This window comes from Pan troglodytes, chromosome Y, assembly GCF_028858775.2.
Source record: "Pan troglodytes isolate AG18354 chromosome Y, NHGRI_mPanTro3-v2.0_pri, whole genome shotgun sequence".
NCBI lineage: Eukaryota > Metazoa > Chordata > Mammalia > Primates > Hominidae > Pan > Pan troglodytes.
The window spans coordinates 34,512,877-34,529,540 of NC_072422.2; the positions used below are offsets into that span (position 1 = coordinate 34,512,877).

At 56.7% G+C, this 16,664-nt stretch overlaps 1 protein-coding gene across 2 annotated transcripts; it reads right to left on the minus strand.

Annotated features, from left to right (window-relative positions):
- Positions 1 to 838: 838 nt before the first annotated feature.
- Positions 839 to 11,665, minus strand: AKAP17A (A-kinase anchoring protein 17A). 2 transcript variants are annotated; one of them, XM_016943791.4, is made up of 5 exons: positions 11,476 to 11,665; positions 9,004 to 9,784; positions 7,723 to 7,871; positions 3,892 to 4,132; positions 839 to 2,672 (listed from the first exon to the last, which is right to left on the minus strand). In XM_016943791.4, exons 2-5 carry the CDS (start codon positions 9,763 to 9,765, stop codon positions 1,737 to 1,739), a joined length of 2,088 nt encoding a protein of 695 aa, XP_016799280.2. In that variant the 5' UTR covers positions 9,766 to 9,784; positions 11,476 to 11,665; the 3' UTR covers positions 839 to 1,736. The 2 variants fall into 2 exon arrangements, with proteins under 2 accessions (XP_016799280.2, XP_016799281.2); XM_016943792.4 differs by lacking the exon at positions 11,476 to 11,665 and adding an exon at positions 10,459 to 10,611.
- Positions 11,666 to 16,664: the final 4,999 nt, after the last annotated feature.

The window sequence follows — 16,664 nt, forward strand, 5'->3', positions numbered from 1 at the left end:
CGCTCTGTGTCTGGACGCATCTTGTCAGTTGGTCTCAGGCCAGACAGAGCCATTTGAGAGAAAGGTGTGTGTGTAGCGCTCATCTGTCTGCTAGTGATATGAGCTTGGGGGTGCAACAGGCACGTGTCCAGCCCTCCAGTCCCCAAGAACGTTTGTGTTTTAATTAAACAGAGGAACAGACTATTCCACCGTGGGTCAAGCAGGCAGTGCCTACGCTACCTGTGACCACTACTTTAGGTGGGGAAAAGAACCGCTCACGCCTGTAATCCCAACACTTTGGGAGGCCAAGGCGGGCGGATCACGAGGTCAGGAGATCGAGACCATCCTGGCTAACACCGTGAAACCCTGTCTCTACTAAAAAATACAAAAAAATTGGCTGGGCACGGTGGCGGGTGCCTATCGTCCCAGCTACTTGGGAAGCCGAGGCAGGAGAATGGTGTGAACCCGGGAGGCGGAGCTTGCAGTAAGCCGAGATCATGCCACTGCACTGCAGCCTGGGTGACAGAGCGAGACTCCGGCTCAAAAAAAAAAAAGAACGACCGTCTTTTAAATTTGCTTTAAAAACAGCTCCTTGGCTTTAAAAAAGATTGGTTTTGGGAATTTGGCTATGTTTATGTTCTCAGCAAACAAATCAGATGCCTCTTAAGAGCCAGGATTCTCCTCTCAGAAGGTTACTACCACCGTACAGCTGCGGGAGAGCTGTGGGATATGTCATCATTGAATCAGCAGTTCTAGGAAAAGCGAACGATCTCTACTGGTTTCACGCACACTTGGCTAGCCTCAGCTGAATAATGCAGTCTAAGGAACATAAAAACACAAAAATCGTAAGCGTGAAAAATTTTAGTTCATTGGAAAAGGATTTTATTTCACCATAAAAATGCAAACTGGAATAAACACCATCTTTCCTAACGCGAACGTTACAGCTATTTTTAGGTATTTCTGAGCTTCACTTGGAGAAGCAAACGATTATAAAACAAGTTTGCAGCCTGAAATCTGTTTGAAACATTCCAAGTAAAAATAATTTAGCAAAACAGCTTCTTAAAAAAACCACACACACTAACCTTTACTAGAAACCAAAGCTTTTAACCAATCTTTTTTATGCTTAATTCCTTGAAGTTGTAAAACGTGAATGTTTTTGAAGGAGCATGAGACCATTTTGTACCACTCCCCACATACCGACACCTTAGAAGGAACGGCCCGTTTGAGTTTTGATCTTAAAGGACTTGTACCTTCCTCATCCGTGACTCAATGTCAGCACGACGATTCGGCATCCCACCCAAACTGCATTTCCTGATCAGTTAAAATTACAAACAGGGGGAAAAAATCACCAGGGCAACGCTTTCTTTTCAGTGCCAGTGTGACTCTGGTGGCCCGTGCACGCACGGAGGTCGCCAAGCAGACACAGAAATCCCCGTGTGGGGGAATGCAGCAGCTCTGCCATCCTCACGACTGTCGGTCTGTGCAATTTTCCTGACTGAGAGAGGAGCGGCCGCGTTAAAGCTATCGGATCAAGTTTTAAAGGACTACGTGTTTGAAACTGAAGTGCCAAGTACGCTGTGGTGAGTGGAGAAAGATGGATCTCTAAAGCATGGTGTCTTCCTTCCTGCCAGCGGGCTCCTTGGACATTCGTGGCTGCAGAAGGGTCTTGGCTTTGCAGGGGTGGATGGAGAGCGGCCAAGGAGCGGCCAGGAGGCTCGAGCAGGTCCTGGTCTTTCCTGGACAGGCCGTGCCCGTCATTACCTGTTCCAGGTACTGCGGTGCCTGCTCGGGGACCGGGAGCGCGACCGCTCGCTTCGGCGGCGGTGGCGGCTGTGCTTCCTGCTGGCGCTGCCCCTCCGCTCCCGGCTCCGCTCCCTCCGGTGCCTGTCTTTGCTGTGGGACCTCCGAGACCGGGTGTGGTCCGGGCTCGTGCTGCGCCGGCGGGGGCTGTCATCCTTGTAGGCGTGCTTCTTGTGGGGCCGCCGCTCCTTGCGCGGCCTCCCGTCCTCCCTGCTGCCGGCCCGCCTGGCCCGGCTCCTCTCCCGCTTGTGCCGGTCATCAAGCCCGTCTCCGGTGGCCCGGCCCCGGCCCTTGCTGGGCTCCCGGTTGCACTTGTCCTGTTCCGACCGGGTGTCCTTTTTGGAGACATTCTGCTCGCAGGCAGGGATGCCCTTGGGCTGTTGGTTGTTGTCAGGAATGCAGGAGAGGACGCCGCCCGGGCACCTCTTCTCTGGAGAGCCATCCTCGGGGGCCACACGACAGGAGCTCTGGCCCTCCTTGCACGGGGCCTCCTCGGCCACGCTCCCGTTCACGCTTTTGGGAGCGCCGTCGGCTTCTGGGTGGGCCGGGCTCTCCTTGGGGGCACCGGCCGGGGGCTGACCCCCGAGGGGGTGCAGCGTGGTGGCGCTCACACAGCCGGACGACACGGTCTGCAGGATGTCCAGGACGGGCTGCAGCAGGTCGGCGTGTGCCACGCCCAGCTCGTCGTGCGCGTGGCCGTCGTCCGGCTTCTTGCTCAGCAGGATGCTCAGCAGCCGCTCGCGCAGCTCCCGCTCTTTCCGCTGCAGGCCCAGCGCGCGCTCCTTCTCCTCCTCCACGCGCCGCAGCTCGGCCTCCTGCAGCCGCCGCCGCTCCTCCTGCTGCTGGAGCCTCAGCTTCTCCTCCTTCTGCTCCTGTTCCCGTAGCTTCACAGCCTGCGGGGAAGAGGAAAGTGCAGCTGAGCCCGGTTCCCGAGCCTGGCCGGACACGTGGGACAGGAGCTGGGAAGGTGTTTGGAGGCCCCATGGTCTGGGGATGCAGGATCAGCGGCCTGGCTGGACTCCAGCCCTGGGGTGGGGGGCGTCTCCTACGGCGAGCCAGGTCCAGCCCGTCCATCCCTCGGCTCCCGCGGCCACACCTGGGGCCATCATGCGTCTGAGTGAGAAGGAAACCCCTTGGCAAAGCGACTCGGCGCAGCCCCAGGGCGGGCCTCTTGCGCAGAGCCGGGCCCTGCCGGGAGCCCCACCACGTTGCACACAGGCGCCTGCGGTTAGGTCACAAGCGGCCGCCAGCAACAGGGAGCTGAGATGACGCCGCAGACACATGCCGCCGCCGTAGCTGCGGGGCGAGCCTGGCCTAGCCTGGGTTAGTGTCTTCAATATTCACCATGAGGTAAGGACTGGGCTGCCACATGTCTCAGACTCTTGTCATGCTCCTTCCCGGGGACTTATCACAACTGTAATCAGACAACAGGTTATGGGGTCGCCCCGCGTTGGACTCCAGGGGGACGCGGCCCTCCTGAGGACAAGGAGCGTGCCGGGGACGTCTGTCCTGGGGAGGTCTGTCTGTCTGTGGGCCCTGGCCCCGGGCTCATGGGAGTTACCAGTCGCGCCTGCAGGAGGAGCAGGGAGGCTCTTGGTGCTGAGGGGGTCGTCAGTACCGGCGCTGGTGAGACCTGTCAGGTTCACTCTGCGGAGGAGGGACCCGGGCCCACGGCAGGCCCCCTCTGTGTGCTCAGCCCTCCCCCCAGCCCACCTTGCCCCTCTGCTCTGGGCCACTGGTGAGGTCACAGCCAGGCCAGCTGACCACACACAGAGGCATGGGCCAGAGAGAGCGGCCCCCTGCACTCTCTGCCACTGCCCCGACCCAAAGGAAACAGAGAGCCTCTGCCGCGGCCCCCGGGAGGCTGCCAGCCTGCTCGGGGAACCTGAATGCACCAGCTTTGCAAAAGGAAACTGTCACAGCTCTGAAATCACGACAGACGAGCGCTACACCCTCCCGGGCAGGAGCCGTCATCCTCGGCATTAAAGCTGGTTTCATGGCTACAGCTGCAGCCGGCGGGGAAACGGCGCCGTGACGCCGCCCGCATTTCAGGGGAGGGCACCGAGGGCAGCCCGGGCGCGGCTGGCGGCTGCAGAGGGAGCCCCCGGGTACCTTGGCTCTGCTGAGCAGCTCGGCGATGAGCCGGATGGACTGCAGGTTCCTCTGGGCCAGCAGCAGCTTGCGCTCCTCCAGCTTGATCTTCTCCTGCAGCTGCTTCTGCTCCTCTGCCTGCAGCTTCTCCAGCTTCTTCTGATTCCGGCGCAGCTCACGGTCCCTCTGCTTCTGCTCCCTCTTGCGAAGCTTCTCTTCTCTTTTCCTCTCTCGCTCCAGCTCTTCCAGCTCCTTCTGTTTCCTGTGTGGAACACACCGGGGGCTCGTCACAGAGCGCGCTGCAGCCAACACACCACACACCATACAAGCGGCTTTTCACACACGGCGGAACAGGCCACAATGCAACGATTAAGCATTTAACTCTTTATCCCAAAGTGGACCTCAGTTGACTCAAAGCAGCCCGAGAGGTGGAAGGAGTGAGCCGGGCGAGGAGTTCCGTGACCTTCCAACACACCGTCCTGCTAAGTGCGACCCAACCCTGAAACCACGAAGAAAACGACCACTGGACCGACCACATCAAAAGCCACGCCCCCGGTCAGGGGAAAGACGGACGGACGGGTGAAAGAGGAACCCCAGCAGGCCCAACAAGGCCCCGGGATGCACGGCGGCGCGGGGGAGGCCGCTTCTGCCCACCAGGAACCGCGCTGGGTGACTCCTTGTTGTGCAGGACTCCTGTGAGGGCACCACACAGCACTGGCACGGGGGGACCTCTCTCTAAACTAATCCAACCACAGCCACGCCACTCAGCTCCTTGCACTTTTCCTGTGGAGAGGGGTGTCCAGGAAGTGAGGATGAATGCGGCCGGGGAGGGGCACGGTCCCCAGAGAGAGTCCACAAGACACAGTAGGGAGTTCCCCAGCTCACCCTCCCCCGCCCTGCCACTCTCAAATGCATTTCAACCAACACTGGACATAGGAACAAGTTGCAGCTGTTCCTATGGAACACGACACGGAGGCGGAGACTTCTGAAGCCTGGATGGGTGCCAACTGCCTAGTGAGGCCACAAAGCCTGCCGGGGTGACACAGACCCACGCAGACACCAAGGCGAGAGGAGACACGGGGACAAGGAGGAGCAGGCCGGGAGAAAAGGCATCCCACGCTCTGCCACCCCAAGAAGGGGGCCGGGCCAGGTGCCGACGCCCAGGCAGTGATCCACAGCAGGTCCTCAGGCAGTTTCATGTGCTGAAGGTTTAACCGCCCTGTGAGCTGTCACCGCCCCACGAGCTTGGAGGGTGGCTCAGGGCAGCCCAGCACACAGCACGCCCTTAGGCGGGACTCACACCGACGCCTCGAGGCTGGGCAGCTTTCAGAGGACAGCTCTCATCAAGCTCAAAGTTACCCGTGAGGGCTGAACAAGCAAAGACGCCTCATCTCCACCCACCAGAAAGAAATGCAGGAGGCTGCCCTGGGCCTCCCCTCATGCTCAGCCTCTGAGGAAGGACACTGGGGGACAGCGGGGGCAAGTACGGCCCTGCGTGTGGAGCCCTCCTGGCCAGCTCCCCCAGACAACAGGCCTGCCCCTCCCTGGGGCTCTGGACACCCCATCCTGCTCTCGAGAACCTCATGGCCCGGCCCCGCTTCCCCCAATCCCTCTGTGGTCTGGCCACGCAGACGGGGTCCCTTCCCTGCAGAGACACACTCCACTACTCCAACGTCCATCTCTCCTCAGGGAAAGATCAAGGATGCAGCTTCTTCTCCGCACCCGCAAGCTGCTTTCTGAAATGTTGCGGGGACACTCCTGCAACACTGAGAGGTCCGAGGCTCTGAGTCCCACTCCACACTTCCAGAATGTGGACAGGCACATTCGGCCAGGCCTGGGCTGTGTCTGCAGCCCGGAAGAGTCCCTGTAACGTCCCAGGACTGTCTCCCACCCCAGCTGTCCTGGTCGGCCTGACAGCGGCTGACACAGGGGACCTGGACTCAACCCCACATCCGAACCGCCCCTCCCAGGGGCCGCCTCCCAGGATGGCGACGCAGCAGCATGTCCCTCCCTCCCAGGGCGTCTGCCTCTCTGTGCTGCCTGCCTTAGGTCCTGGGAATCCTGACGGCTGACATGGGCCCCCCCGCCAGCACATTCACAGCCACTCGCTTACACACTGCACCTGCCTCACCTAAGGAGCCCTCGGGGTTCAGATTCAGAGGCTGACAACCCGACTCTCCCCTGGGGAGGCAACGGGGGCTACGTAAAGAACACCACGAGCAGGATGGACCTGCTCCCAGGAGTTCAGTGCCGGGACTCTTGTGCAAACATCACCGGCCACACACATCAACACGCTGGCACCAGCGTCACATAAAGCAGTGAGAAATGGAAACAAAACGGACCAACTCGGTCCCACCAGAGGCTGTCCAGGAGCCCCCCAGCCAAGTCCAACACGTCCCAGACTTGATATCGGCGACATGAAGCGCAACAGACGTGCAGGACGCACCAAAGTCGTCAGAGGACACGGCAGGAGAGACGGAGGAGGAAGAGGAGGAGGAGGAGGAATCCGCCTCACTAGGAGGGTGGGAGGGATGGAGTAGGAGGAGGAGGAGGATTCCGCCTCACGGGATTCACAGGAAGTTGTTGGTTCCCTCCTGCAATACTAAGAAGATAAAAGGGGCTACAAAGAGTGACCTGAGGTTGTCTCTGGTACCGCAACCACAGTGAACGACCCAGGCAATTGCTTTAAAGGCCTCTTATGTGAAACCGGGTTTTTGTCCTATCATTGGTTTTTTGTTTTTGTTTTTTTTTTAAATCTGGCCATCACCATCAACCCTCTACTTCATTTTGTAAATGTAGCCTCAACCTAAATGCAAACTTGCAAACAGCCAAGGCATTCTGCTTGTTTCAGCAGGAGGTGTGAACAGCATGTGGAGGGAGAAGAGGTGGCTCTTCGGGCAAGGCGCGGTGCCGGGAGCCGGCAGAGATGGTGTCAGACCACGACGTGTGACAAGAAAAAGAGAGACATGCATATTCTGCTACGTCTCAAGCAGCCACTCACGCAGGTCCTCACGTGCACAGCTGAGCACCCACAGGCACGCACACACACCCATACGTGTGCACACAAGTACACACACGGGTTCACAGGCACACACGCATGCACACAGGCACATGTGTGCTATGTGCACAGATACAGAGGCACACACACGTGGGCACACGGGCACATACACACACAGGTACACACATGCACACAGGTACACGAGCTCACAGGCACGCATGCACACACACAGGCACGTGCGCACAGATGCAGAGGCACACGTGGGCACACATGCGTACATACGCACACAGGTACATGAGCTCACAGGCACGCATGTACACACAGAGGCATGTGTGCACAGACGCAGAGGCACACACACGTAGGCACACATGCGTACATACGCACACAGGTACAGGAGCTCACAGGCACGCATGCATGCACAGAGGCATGTGTGCACAGACGCAGAGGCACAGACACGTGGGCACACATGCGTACATACGCACACAGGTACAGGAGCTCACAGGCACGCATGCATGCACAGAGGCATGTGTGCACAGACGCAGAGGCACACACACGTAGGCACACATGCGTACATATGCACACAGGTACACACACGAGCTCACACACATGCACGCACACACAGGCACATGTGCACACAGATGCTCAGGCACACACTCTCGGGCGCACATACGTACATACAAAGTACACACACCGGTTCACAGGCACACATGCGTCCATGCACACAGGTACACACACAAGCTCACAAGCATGCACACACACACGCACAGGAATACATGCAGACACACGCACACGGGTCTGCGCACACTCCCAGGTGCCAGACACCAGCGCCGAGGGCCCGCTCCCGCAGAAGGTACCTTTCCTCCGCTCGCTGCCTCTCCTCCGCTTCCTTCTCTCTGCGCTTTTGTTCTTCTCTTTGCTGCTCCAGTTCCTGAAGCTTCTGCCTCTCCAGCTGCCGCTTCTTAATTGAGGCATCACTCAGGTGTTTGGTCGAATCAAAAGAAACCTTTAAAAGCAAAAACAGTGTCAGATGGCCTTCCCCCAAAACCCCCCAGACACACGGCCAGGCGCCCTCTCCTGGGCCGTAGGGCCGAGTGGCCTCAGAGCCTGAGCGCCCGCTCACCACTCACATCCGGTGCAGACCCAGACAGTGGAGCCCAGAAGCCAAACCAATCCCTTCAAGTCACCATCAGTGGCTCAAGACTTAGCTCATCCCACGGAGTTACGACTCAGCGAGGAACACCAACTAGCCCTTGCCACTTACTGAACACAAGTGACACGCCACCGCCGCGAGCTCCCCTTCCGCTACCCGGCTCCACCATTCCCTGTGGCCACAGTCACTGAGCAGGCCGCCTGCCCACACCCACAGGGCACATCTTAAGGCCACAAAACCCCCTCCAGGAGGCTGGCTCATTTGTCACTGTGAAACCAACACGGTCAAAACACGAGGCTAGGCTGAGCGCAGTGGCTGGCTCACGCCTGTAATCCCAGCACTTTGGGAGGGCGAGGCAGGCAGTTCATGAGGTCAGGAGTTCGAGACCAGCCTGGCCAATACGGCAAAACCCTGTTTCTACTAAAAATACAAAAATTAGCCAGGTGTGATGGCACGCGCCTGTAGTCCCAGCTACTCGGGAGGCTGAGGCAGAAGAATCACTCGAACCCAGGAGGCAGAGGATGCACTGAGCAAAGATTGCGCCAGTGCACTCCAGCCCAGGAAACAGATCGAGACTCTGCCTCGAAAAAATAATAAAAATAAAAAAAATAAAAAAGCACATGAGGCTAAAGGGAATGTTCAGCCCCGGTTTCAAGGTGCATTCTGGGAAGGCCAGGTTCTCTTGGTTCTGACACAGTTCAAATCCCTGTCAGAGTTCCTGAGGCTCCACCCCTCACCTACTATATGACCTGTGTCTCCCCCACATCTTCCTTAAGATACCGAATTTCCAAAACCACAGCACGGGACCCCTACTCCACCTCACGCCTGTGCCTCTGAAACTGGACAGGCACAGGACTGTTGCTGCCATTTTACTTAGGGGAGGTCCCCACAGCCTCAGGGGTGTGGCTGGGAGCGTTCTGCTGACCCTGCTGGAAGGAAGTCGCCGGAGGGAGGAAGCGCGTGGCTCTCGGTGCGCAGGACTCACCTTGATGTTGCAGGCCACGGCCTTGCCGTCCTCGCCCTTGTACATGAGTTTCATCCCGCGCAGGGCGCTCATGGCCTGGATGAAGCCCACGTACTCGCGGTACTGCACATAGGCCTCGAAGTTCAAGTGCCCCCCGAAACTGAAGGTGTGGAAGTTGCGGCCCGTCATCTCCTCCCGGTAGGGGTCCAGCATGGGGATGTCCACATTCCGGATCTCCCCGAACTTCTCAAACACCTTGACCAGGACGTCCTCGCTGGGCTTCTCGGAGCCCGACTCCTTCAGGGCGAACCACTTGCAGGGCAGCCCCTCCAAGTGGATGGTGTCCGGCCGCTCCCCCGGCAGGGTCTCGTTCATGTCCTTGGCGTCGCGGAAGAAGGAGTCCCAGTCGTGGCGGGTGGGGAAGTCGATCTTGAACTCGGCCGCGCGCACCTTCAGGATGTCGGAGAAGCCGCTGAGCTTGATGGTCTTGCCGTCCAGGCAGGCCAGAAAAGACTTGACCAGGCTCTTGTTCTCCACTTCCCCCTCGAAGCGGATGAAGTCCATGGTGCTCTTGGAAATACGCAGCGTGGAGAACTGGTGGTTGTGCACCATGCCCTTCAGCCTCTCCATCACCTCCCAGTTGGAGATGGACTTCCCCGGCTGCTTCAGCTGTGGGAGTGCCACGCTGATGGTCATCTTGGTGATGGGCTTCAGGTACAAGCCGTAAGCAGGGCAGAGCTCCACGGCCTCAGACGTGTCGTGCACGATGGTAGCCGCTGCCATAGCCTCCGGGACCTTGGGCCTGAAACATAAGACGCAGACAGTCAGCACCAGCACCCCCCACCTCCCCCGCCAATGAGGAGGGGCCAAGCCAGCAGGCACTTTCTGGACCCGGAGAAGAGAAACAGCAGTGTCTCTCTGCCGTGTCAGAGACTGGTTTCCACTTTGTTAACAGCCATCTCAACGGAGTTTTTTACTTTTTGAAATCATTAAGAGTACACCAAAGGGGAAAAAGCCGAGCTGATAAAGAACAGGTTAGTTTCAAAGCCTCAGTCAGCACTGCCCGACACCCTACATCCAGCAGCCAGCAGCTCCCAAGGCCTGCAGAATAGGAAGCTGAGCACGACCAGGCCCCTCACACAGGTCAAGTAGGAACGGGGACGCTACAAACGCCTACCTCCACGGGAAGGGGCAGAAAGACACTGGGGAAGGGAAGGGGCCAGGGAGAGCACAGCTGCAGGCATCTGGAAAGGTTTTGTGGAGGGGGCGGCGGCCCTGTACTTGCCCTGATAAAACAGGAAGTCTCGGGCTACAAAAACAATCCAGAACCATGAACCCTAGTAATCTCCACGAAGGCCAGACGTATCCCAGCTTTAACCCACTCAAAGCCAAAAAGTACAAGGAACTTTCCACAAGTTATAGGGGCCGAAGTCCCCCATCTGCGCCTTCTTTCTCCGCCCACCTTCTTTAACCCACCTCTTCCCTGCTGAGCTGACGGGCAGCCACTTCCTGACGGCCAAGTCCAAGTAGAGGAAGCTTCACACACAGAAACCCAAACATCTCAGGTGACCGCCTCCGGCCCGGCCGCCCACCCCATCAACCTGGAGGCTTCCTGCCAGGCCCAGGAGACGGCCTCCTCGCCCAAGCCCGAGGTGGGAGGTGCGAAAGAAGGGAGGGAGGGTGGAGAAGCTACCAGAAAAGGTCAGTGGGGCACCAGGGAGGGGCTCCAGTCTGGACACAGACCAGTGAACCCTCCCCCAGAACCCAAGCGGCCCCAGCAACTTCACCACCCAGGAACCCTCCCCACTCTGGCCTCCAGCGCCCTCCGACCACCCCGGTACACCTGGCTGCCCAATCCCCAGTACGCGGCATTGCCCCTGGTATTCCCACCTACCGCAGCCCCCCAGCATAGCCTCAGGCTGCCGCTGGCACCCCTGGCAGGGCCCCACACATTCTCAGGCCCTTGGCCACTCGGTACCCTCAGCTCCTCAGTTCCCCGCCCCCCACCACCCTCCTGGATGAGCCCCAATACCCCAACCTACACAGCACCGCCCCAGCCTCCGAAAACCCCGGACAGCCCCTTGCTTCCCACTGTAGACCTAGGAGCGACCGCAGCGCCACGTCCCCTAGTCCCAGGCCTCCTAGTCTCCCGCCCATCCGATCCCCCGAGCTCCCAGCCCTCCGACACCGCTGCAGGCCTCAGCTCCTTCGATGCAGTCCCAGGAACCGCTCCAGCCCCTACCCCTACTTCCAGGGACCCCGGGACCCCGACCGCAGACCTCCCCAGCCCCCGATTCCCCCGTACGGCCCCAGGCGCTCCCAGCCCCCCGGTGGCACCCCACGCCCCCCAACCCCACGCACCCCAACCCCACCCCCGTCACCTCCGAGACCCCTAGGCGCCGCCTCCCAAGCCCCGGCCCCCCGGGCCCGGCCCTAGGAGCGAAGCGTTCGCCGGCTGCAGCCAGGCCCGGGAGTCACGGGGGCGGCACTCACCTGCGCGGGGCTCCGCCTGCGTCCCAGGCCGCCGCCGCCGCTGGCCCAAGCTCCCGCCGTCCCCCGACGATCCCCGGACAGGCGCGGCCTCACCGCCGGGCGCCGCCACAGTCCCCTGGAGGCGCCTCCGACGCCGCCACCGCCGTCGCCGCCCGCCCTCTATGACGCATTTCCACTTCCGGCGCGCGGGCTCGCGGAAGAGGCCGCGCGGCAGCACCCGGTTTCTCCTTCTTGCCCTGGCTCCGCCCCTGGGAGGAGGGACTTCCGGGAGCCCGGCCTTTTGCACTGCGCGTGCGCGAGTCCGCCCCGCCCCCCCCCCCGCCCCCCCCATGGTGCCACCTGCCTGCGGGTAACCAGGGGAGGTAGTTGGGCCAGGGTCTCTGGTCATCGCCCTTAAGCCAAACAGGAGGGGGGCCGGTCTGGGGTCTAAATTCCAATTGTAGAGTCAAATATATATAACAAAATTCTAAAACGTAATAGGATCCTATAACGGGATTCTATACTATACTTGCAAATTATGGGTAATATACTTGAATAATATAATTTATGTATAAATTAGATATCATATTCTATGATGTAATTATAGAATTACATATACATTGCTAGTTAATTAACTATTAATTGAATGGTTAATAATTATTAATTGTATATTAATAATTATTAAAGCGTACCATTACATAATGTAATTATGAAATAATAAATGATAACTTACCATGGTATTATGAAATTAATAATAATTTATATTGCAATTATGAAATAAATGATCATTTCTAATTATAAGATAATTTATAATGTAATTATGAAATAAATATAATGTAATTTAAAAATAAATGATAATCTAATGTAATTATGAAGCAAATGCTATTGTATAATATAACCATAATTTATAATGTAATTGTGGAATAATAAATGATAATCTATAGTGTAATTATGAAATAAATGAAAATATATAATGTAATTCTGAAATGATCATTTATAATGTAATTATGAAATAATAAATGACAATTTATAATGTGATTACAAAATAATAAATGAGGCCAGGTGCGGTGGCTCACGTCTGTAATGCCAGCACTTTGGAGGGCCAAGGCGGGCAGATCACAAGGTCAGGAGTTCAAGACCAGCCTGGGGCAGGGCGTGGTGGCTCATGCCTGTAATCCCAGCACTTTGGGAGGCCGAGATGTGCGGATGATGAGGTCAGGAGATCAAGACCATCCTGGCTAACACGATGAAACCCCGTCTTTACTAAAAATACAAAAAATAATCAGCTGGGCGTGGTGGTGGGCACCTGTAGTCCCAGCTACTCTGGAGGCTGTGGCAGGAGAATGGTGTGAACCTGGGAGGTGGGGCTTGCAGTGAGCCGAGATCGTGCCACTGCACTCCAGCCTGGTTGACAGAGCGAGACTCCATGTCAAAACAAAACAAAAAAAAGACCAGCCTGGCCAGCATGGTGAAACCCCGTCTCTACTAAAAAGACAAAAAACTAGCCGGGTGTGGAGGTGGGTGCCTGTAGTCCCAGCTACTCAGGAGGCTGAGGCAGGCCCGAGAATCACTTGAACCCAGGAGGCAGAGGTTGCAGTGAGTGAAGATGGCGCCACTGCACTCCATCCTGGGCAACAGAGCGAGACTCTGTCTCCAATAAATAAATAAATAAATAATGATAATTTATAATGCATTATTCATTTTTTATCTATTATAATTTATTGTTTATTAAGTATGCCATGCTCTATGTGAGAGGTACGTGCTTCTGACGTCCCAAATATGTCACAAGTCCCCAAACTGGATATCCAGGGTCAGATAATCAGAACAGAAATCTTGCATTGCTCAACATCAGCTATCAACAAAGTAGAAAGCGAACACACCAGGGGCCTGAGGAAGACGGACCATTCTGTGAACCCAGGCAGGCTTCAGAGGGGCCGGGCTGTGTAAGAGGGTTGCTATGCCTTCCATGTTTCTGTCCTTCCAAAACTCAAGTTCAAACTCAGTTCCCACTGCAAGAGTATTAGAGGTGGTGCTTTTAGGAGGTGGTTAGGTCATGAGTGGGATTTGTGCTCTTAGAAGACAGGCCCCAGAGAGCTCTCTCGCCCTTTCCACCATGTGAGGACACAGCCAGAAGGAACCACCTGTGAACCAGCAAGCGGGTCCTCACCAGACACTGAACCTCCCACTCATTGATCTTGGACTCTCAGCCTCCAGAACCGTGAGACATAAAAGTCTGCGGTTTAGGCCGGGTACGGTGGCTCCTGCCTGTAATCCCAGCACTTTGGCAGGCCAAGGCGGGTGGATCACCTGAGGTCAGGAGTTTGAGACCAGTGTGGCCAACATGGTGAAACCCTGTCTTTACTAAAAATAAAAAAATTAGCTGGGCATGGTGGTGCGCACCTGTAATCCCAGCTATTCCGGAGGCTGAGGCAGGAGAATTGCTTGAACCTGGGAGGTGGAGGTCGCAGTGAGCCAAGATTGCGCCATTGCACTCCAGCCTGGATGACAAGAGGAAGACTCTGTCTCAAAAGAAGGGGAGGGGAGGGGAAGGGAGGGGAATGGAGGGGAAGGGAGGGGAAGGGAGAGGAGGGGAGGGGAAGGGAGGGGAAGGGAGGGGAAGGGAAAGGAGGGGAGGGGAGGAGAGGGGAGGGGAGGAGAGGGGAAGGGAGGGGAGGAGAGGGGAAGGGAGGGGAGGGGAAGGGAGGGGACAGGAAGGGAGGGGAGGTGAGGAGGGGATGGGAGGAAAGAAGGGAAGGGGAGGGGAAGGGGGGAGGAGAGGGAAGGGGAAGGGAGCGGAGGAAAGGGGGATGGGGGAGGGGAGGGGAAGGGAAGGGAGGGGAGGGGAAGGGAGGGGAGGGGAAGGGAAGGGAGGGGAGGGGAAGGGAGGGGAGGGGAAGGGAGGGGAGGCGAGGGGAGGGGAAGGGAGAGGAAGGGGAGGGGAGGGGAAGGGAAGGGAGGAGGGGATGGGAGGAAAGAAGGGATTGGAAGAGGAGGGGAAGGGAAGGGAGAAGAGGGGAGGGGAAGGGGGGAGGAGAGGGCAGGGGAAGGGGGGAGGAGAGGGCAGGGGAAGGAGGGAGGAGAGTGGAGGGGAAGGCGGGGAGGAGAGGGGAAGGGAAGGGAGGGGAGGAGAGGGGAGGGAAGGGGAGGGGAAGGGAAGGGAGGGGAGGGGAAGGGAGGGGAGGGGAGGAGAGGGGAAGGGAGAGGAAGGGGAGGGGAGGGGAAGGGAAGGGAGGAGGGGATGGGAGGAAAGAAGGGATTGGAAGAGGAGGGGAAGGGAAGGGAGAAGAGGGGAGGGGAAGGGGGGAGGAGAGGGCAGGGGAAGGCGGGGAGGAGAGGGCAGGGGAAGGAGGGAGGAGAGGGGAGGGGAAGGTGGGGAGGAGAGGGGAAGGGAAGGGAGGGGAGGGGAAGGGAATGGAGAGGAGGGGAAGGGAGGGGAGAGGAGGGGAAGGAAGAAGAGGGCTTGTGGGTATTTGGGGGGCGTTTGCATTGTGTGAGCCATGTTGTCCATAAAGGCTAATATTAATATGATTATGAGTCTCTACTTGACCAAGGAGAAAACAAACACACCAGGTTCCCCAGGACAGGGACCATTCTGTGAACCCAAGCAGGCTTCTCAGTGAGACACACCCCTTTGCTGCCTGCATGTACATTCTTCTTCTTCTTAGGGACACGAAAGCGTTTGGGGTTCTCTTTAAAATTCTTCTCGCTGCTGCTGCTTTACATACCATTGGTGTGTGTTTCCCGGGGGGAGCTGTTAAATTCGGAAACCACTTTGCCACTCAGCTAGTTCCCTGAAGGTATTTACAAAGCAAATTCAGAAGGAGATATTCACTCCTTCAGAACCAGCAAGCACCAAAGGATGGTTATAATAATCTGGAAAACCTTTAAGGAAAATGCTTGGCCTCCTAAAGCATTTTGGAGCAAAACATCCGTCTCCTGAATGTACCCCAGGAATAAAAAAACAAAGTTCTCGGATATCTGCAGCCGTAATCCTTTGTCATGGGGAGGTAGCCATGAGTCTTTGTTGTGTACCCAGTCTGTATCATTTCCATGAATTGAGCATGAAAGGCAAATAAAAACATTCTGAGATATCAGTCTCATGATGCTGCAGCAAAGGTGCTGGAACTTTCCAGATGCAATAAGCTCTCTAGTCAACAGACTTCAAGATAATCAAACAGGAGAGTATTCTAGGTAGGCCCGACCTAATCAGGTGAGCACTTAAAAGAAGGTCTCGGGCTGGGCACGGTGGCTCACGCCTGTAATCCCAGCACTTGGGGAGGCCGAGGCAGGTGGATCACGAGGTCAGGAGTTCGAGACCAGCCTGGCCAAGATGGTGAAACCCCATGTCTACTAAAAGTACAAAAAATTAGCTGGGCGTGATGGCACACCCCTGTAATCCCAGCTACTCCGGAGGCTGAGGCAGAGAATTGCTTAAACCTGGAGGGGCGGAGCTTGCAGTGAGCCGAGATCGCACCACTGCACTCCAGCCTGGGCAACAGAGCGAGACTCTGTCTCAAAAAAAATAAATACATAAAAAAATAAATAAATAAACAAGAAAGGCTGGCTGCGGTGGCTCAGGCCTGTATAATCCCAGCACTTGGGGAGGCCGAGGCGGGTGGATCATGAGGTCAGGAGTTCGAGACTAGCCTGGGCAACATGATGAAACCCCGTCTCTACTAAAAATACATTAACCTGGAGGGGCGGAGCTTGTAGTGAGCCGAGATCTGGCCACTGCACTCCAGCCTGGGCGACAGAGCTAGACTCTGTCTCAAAACAAACAAACAAACAAACGGGCTCATGCCTGTAATCCCAGCACTTGGGGAGGCCAAGGCAGGTGGATCACGAGGTCAGGAGTTTGAGACCAGCCTGGCCAACATGGTGAAACCCCGTTTCTACTAAAAATATGAAAATTAGCTGGGCGTGGTGGCGTGCACCTGTAATCCCAGTTACTCGGGAGGCTGAGGCGGGAGAATCGCTTGAACCTGGGAGACCGAGGTTGCAGTGAGCCAAGATCATGCCACTGCACTCCAGTCTGGCAACAGGGCAAGACTCTGTCTCAAAAACAAACAAACAAACAAAAACAAACAAACAAAAAACACAACAACAACAAAAACAAACAAAAAACAAAAAACACAGCAACAAAAACAAAAAAACAAAAATAAAAAAACGAGAAGAGTCCACAGCACATTCCTCGGACATTCAGCCTCATT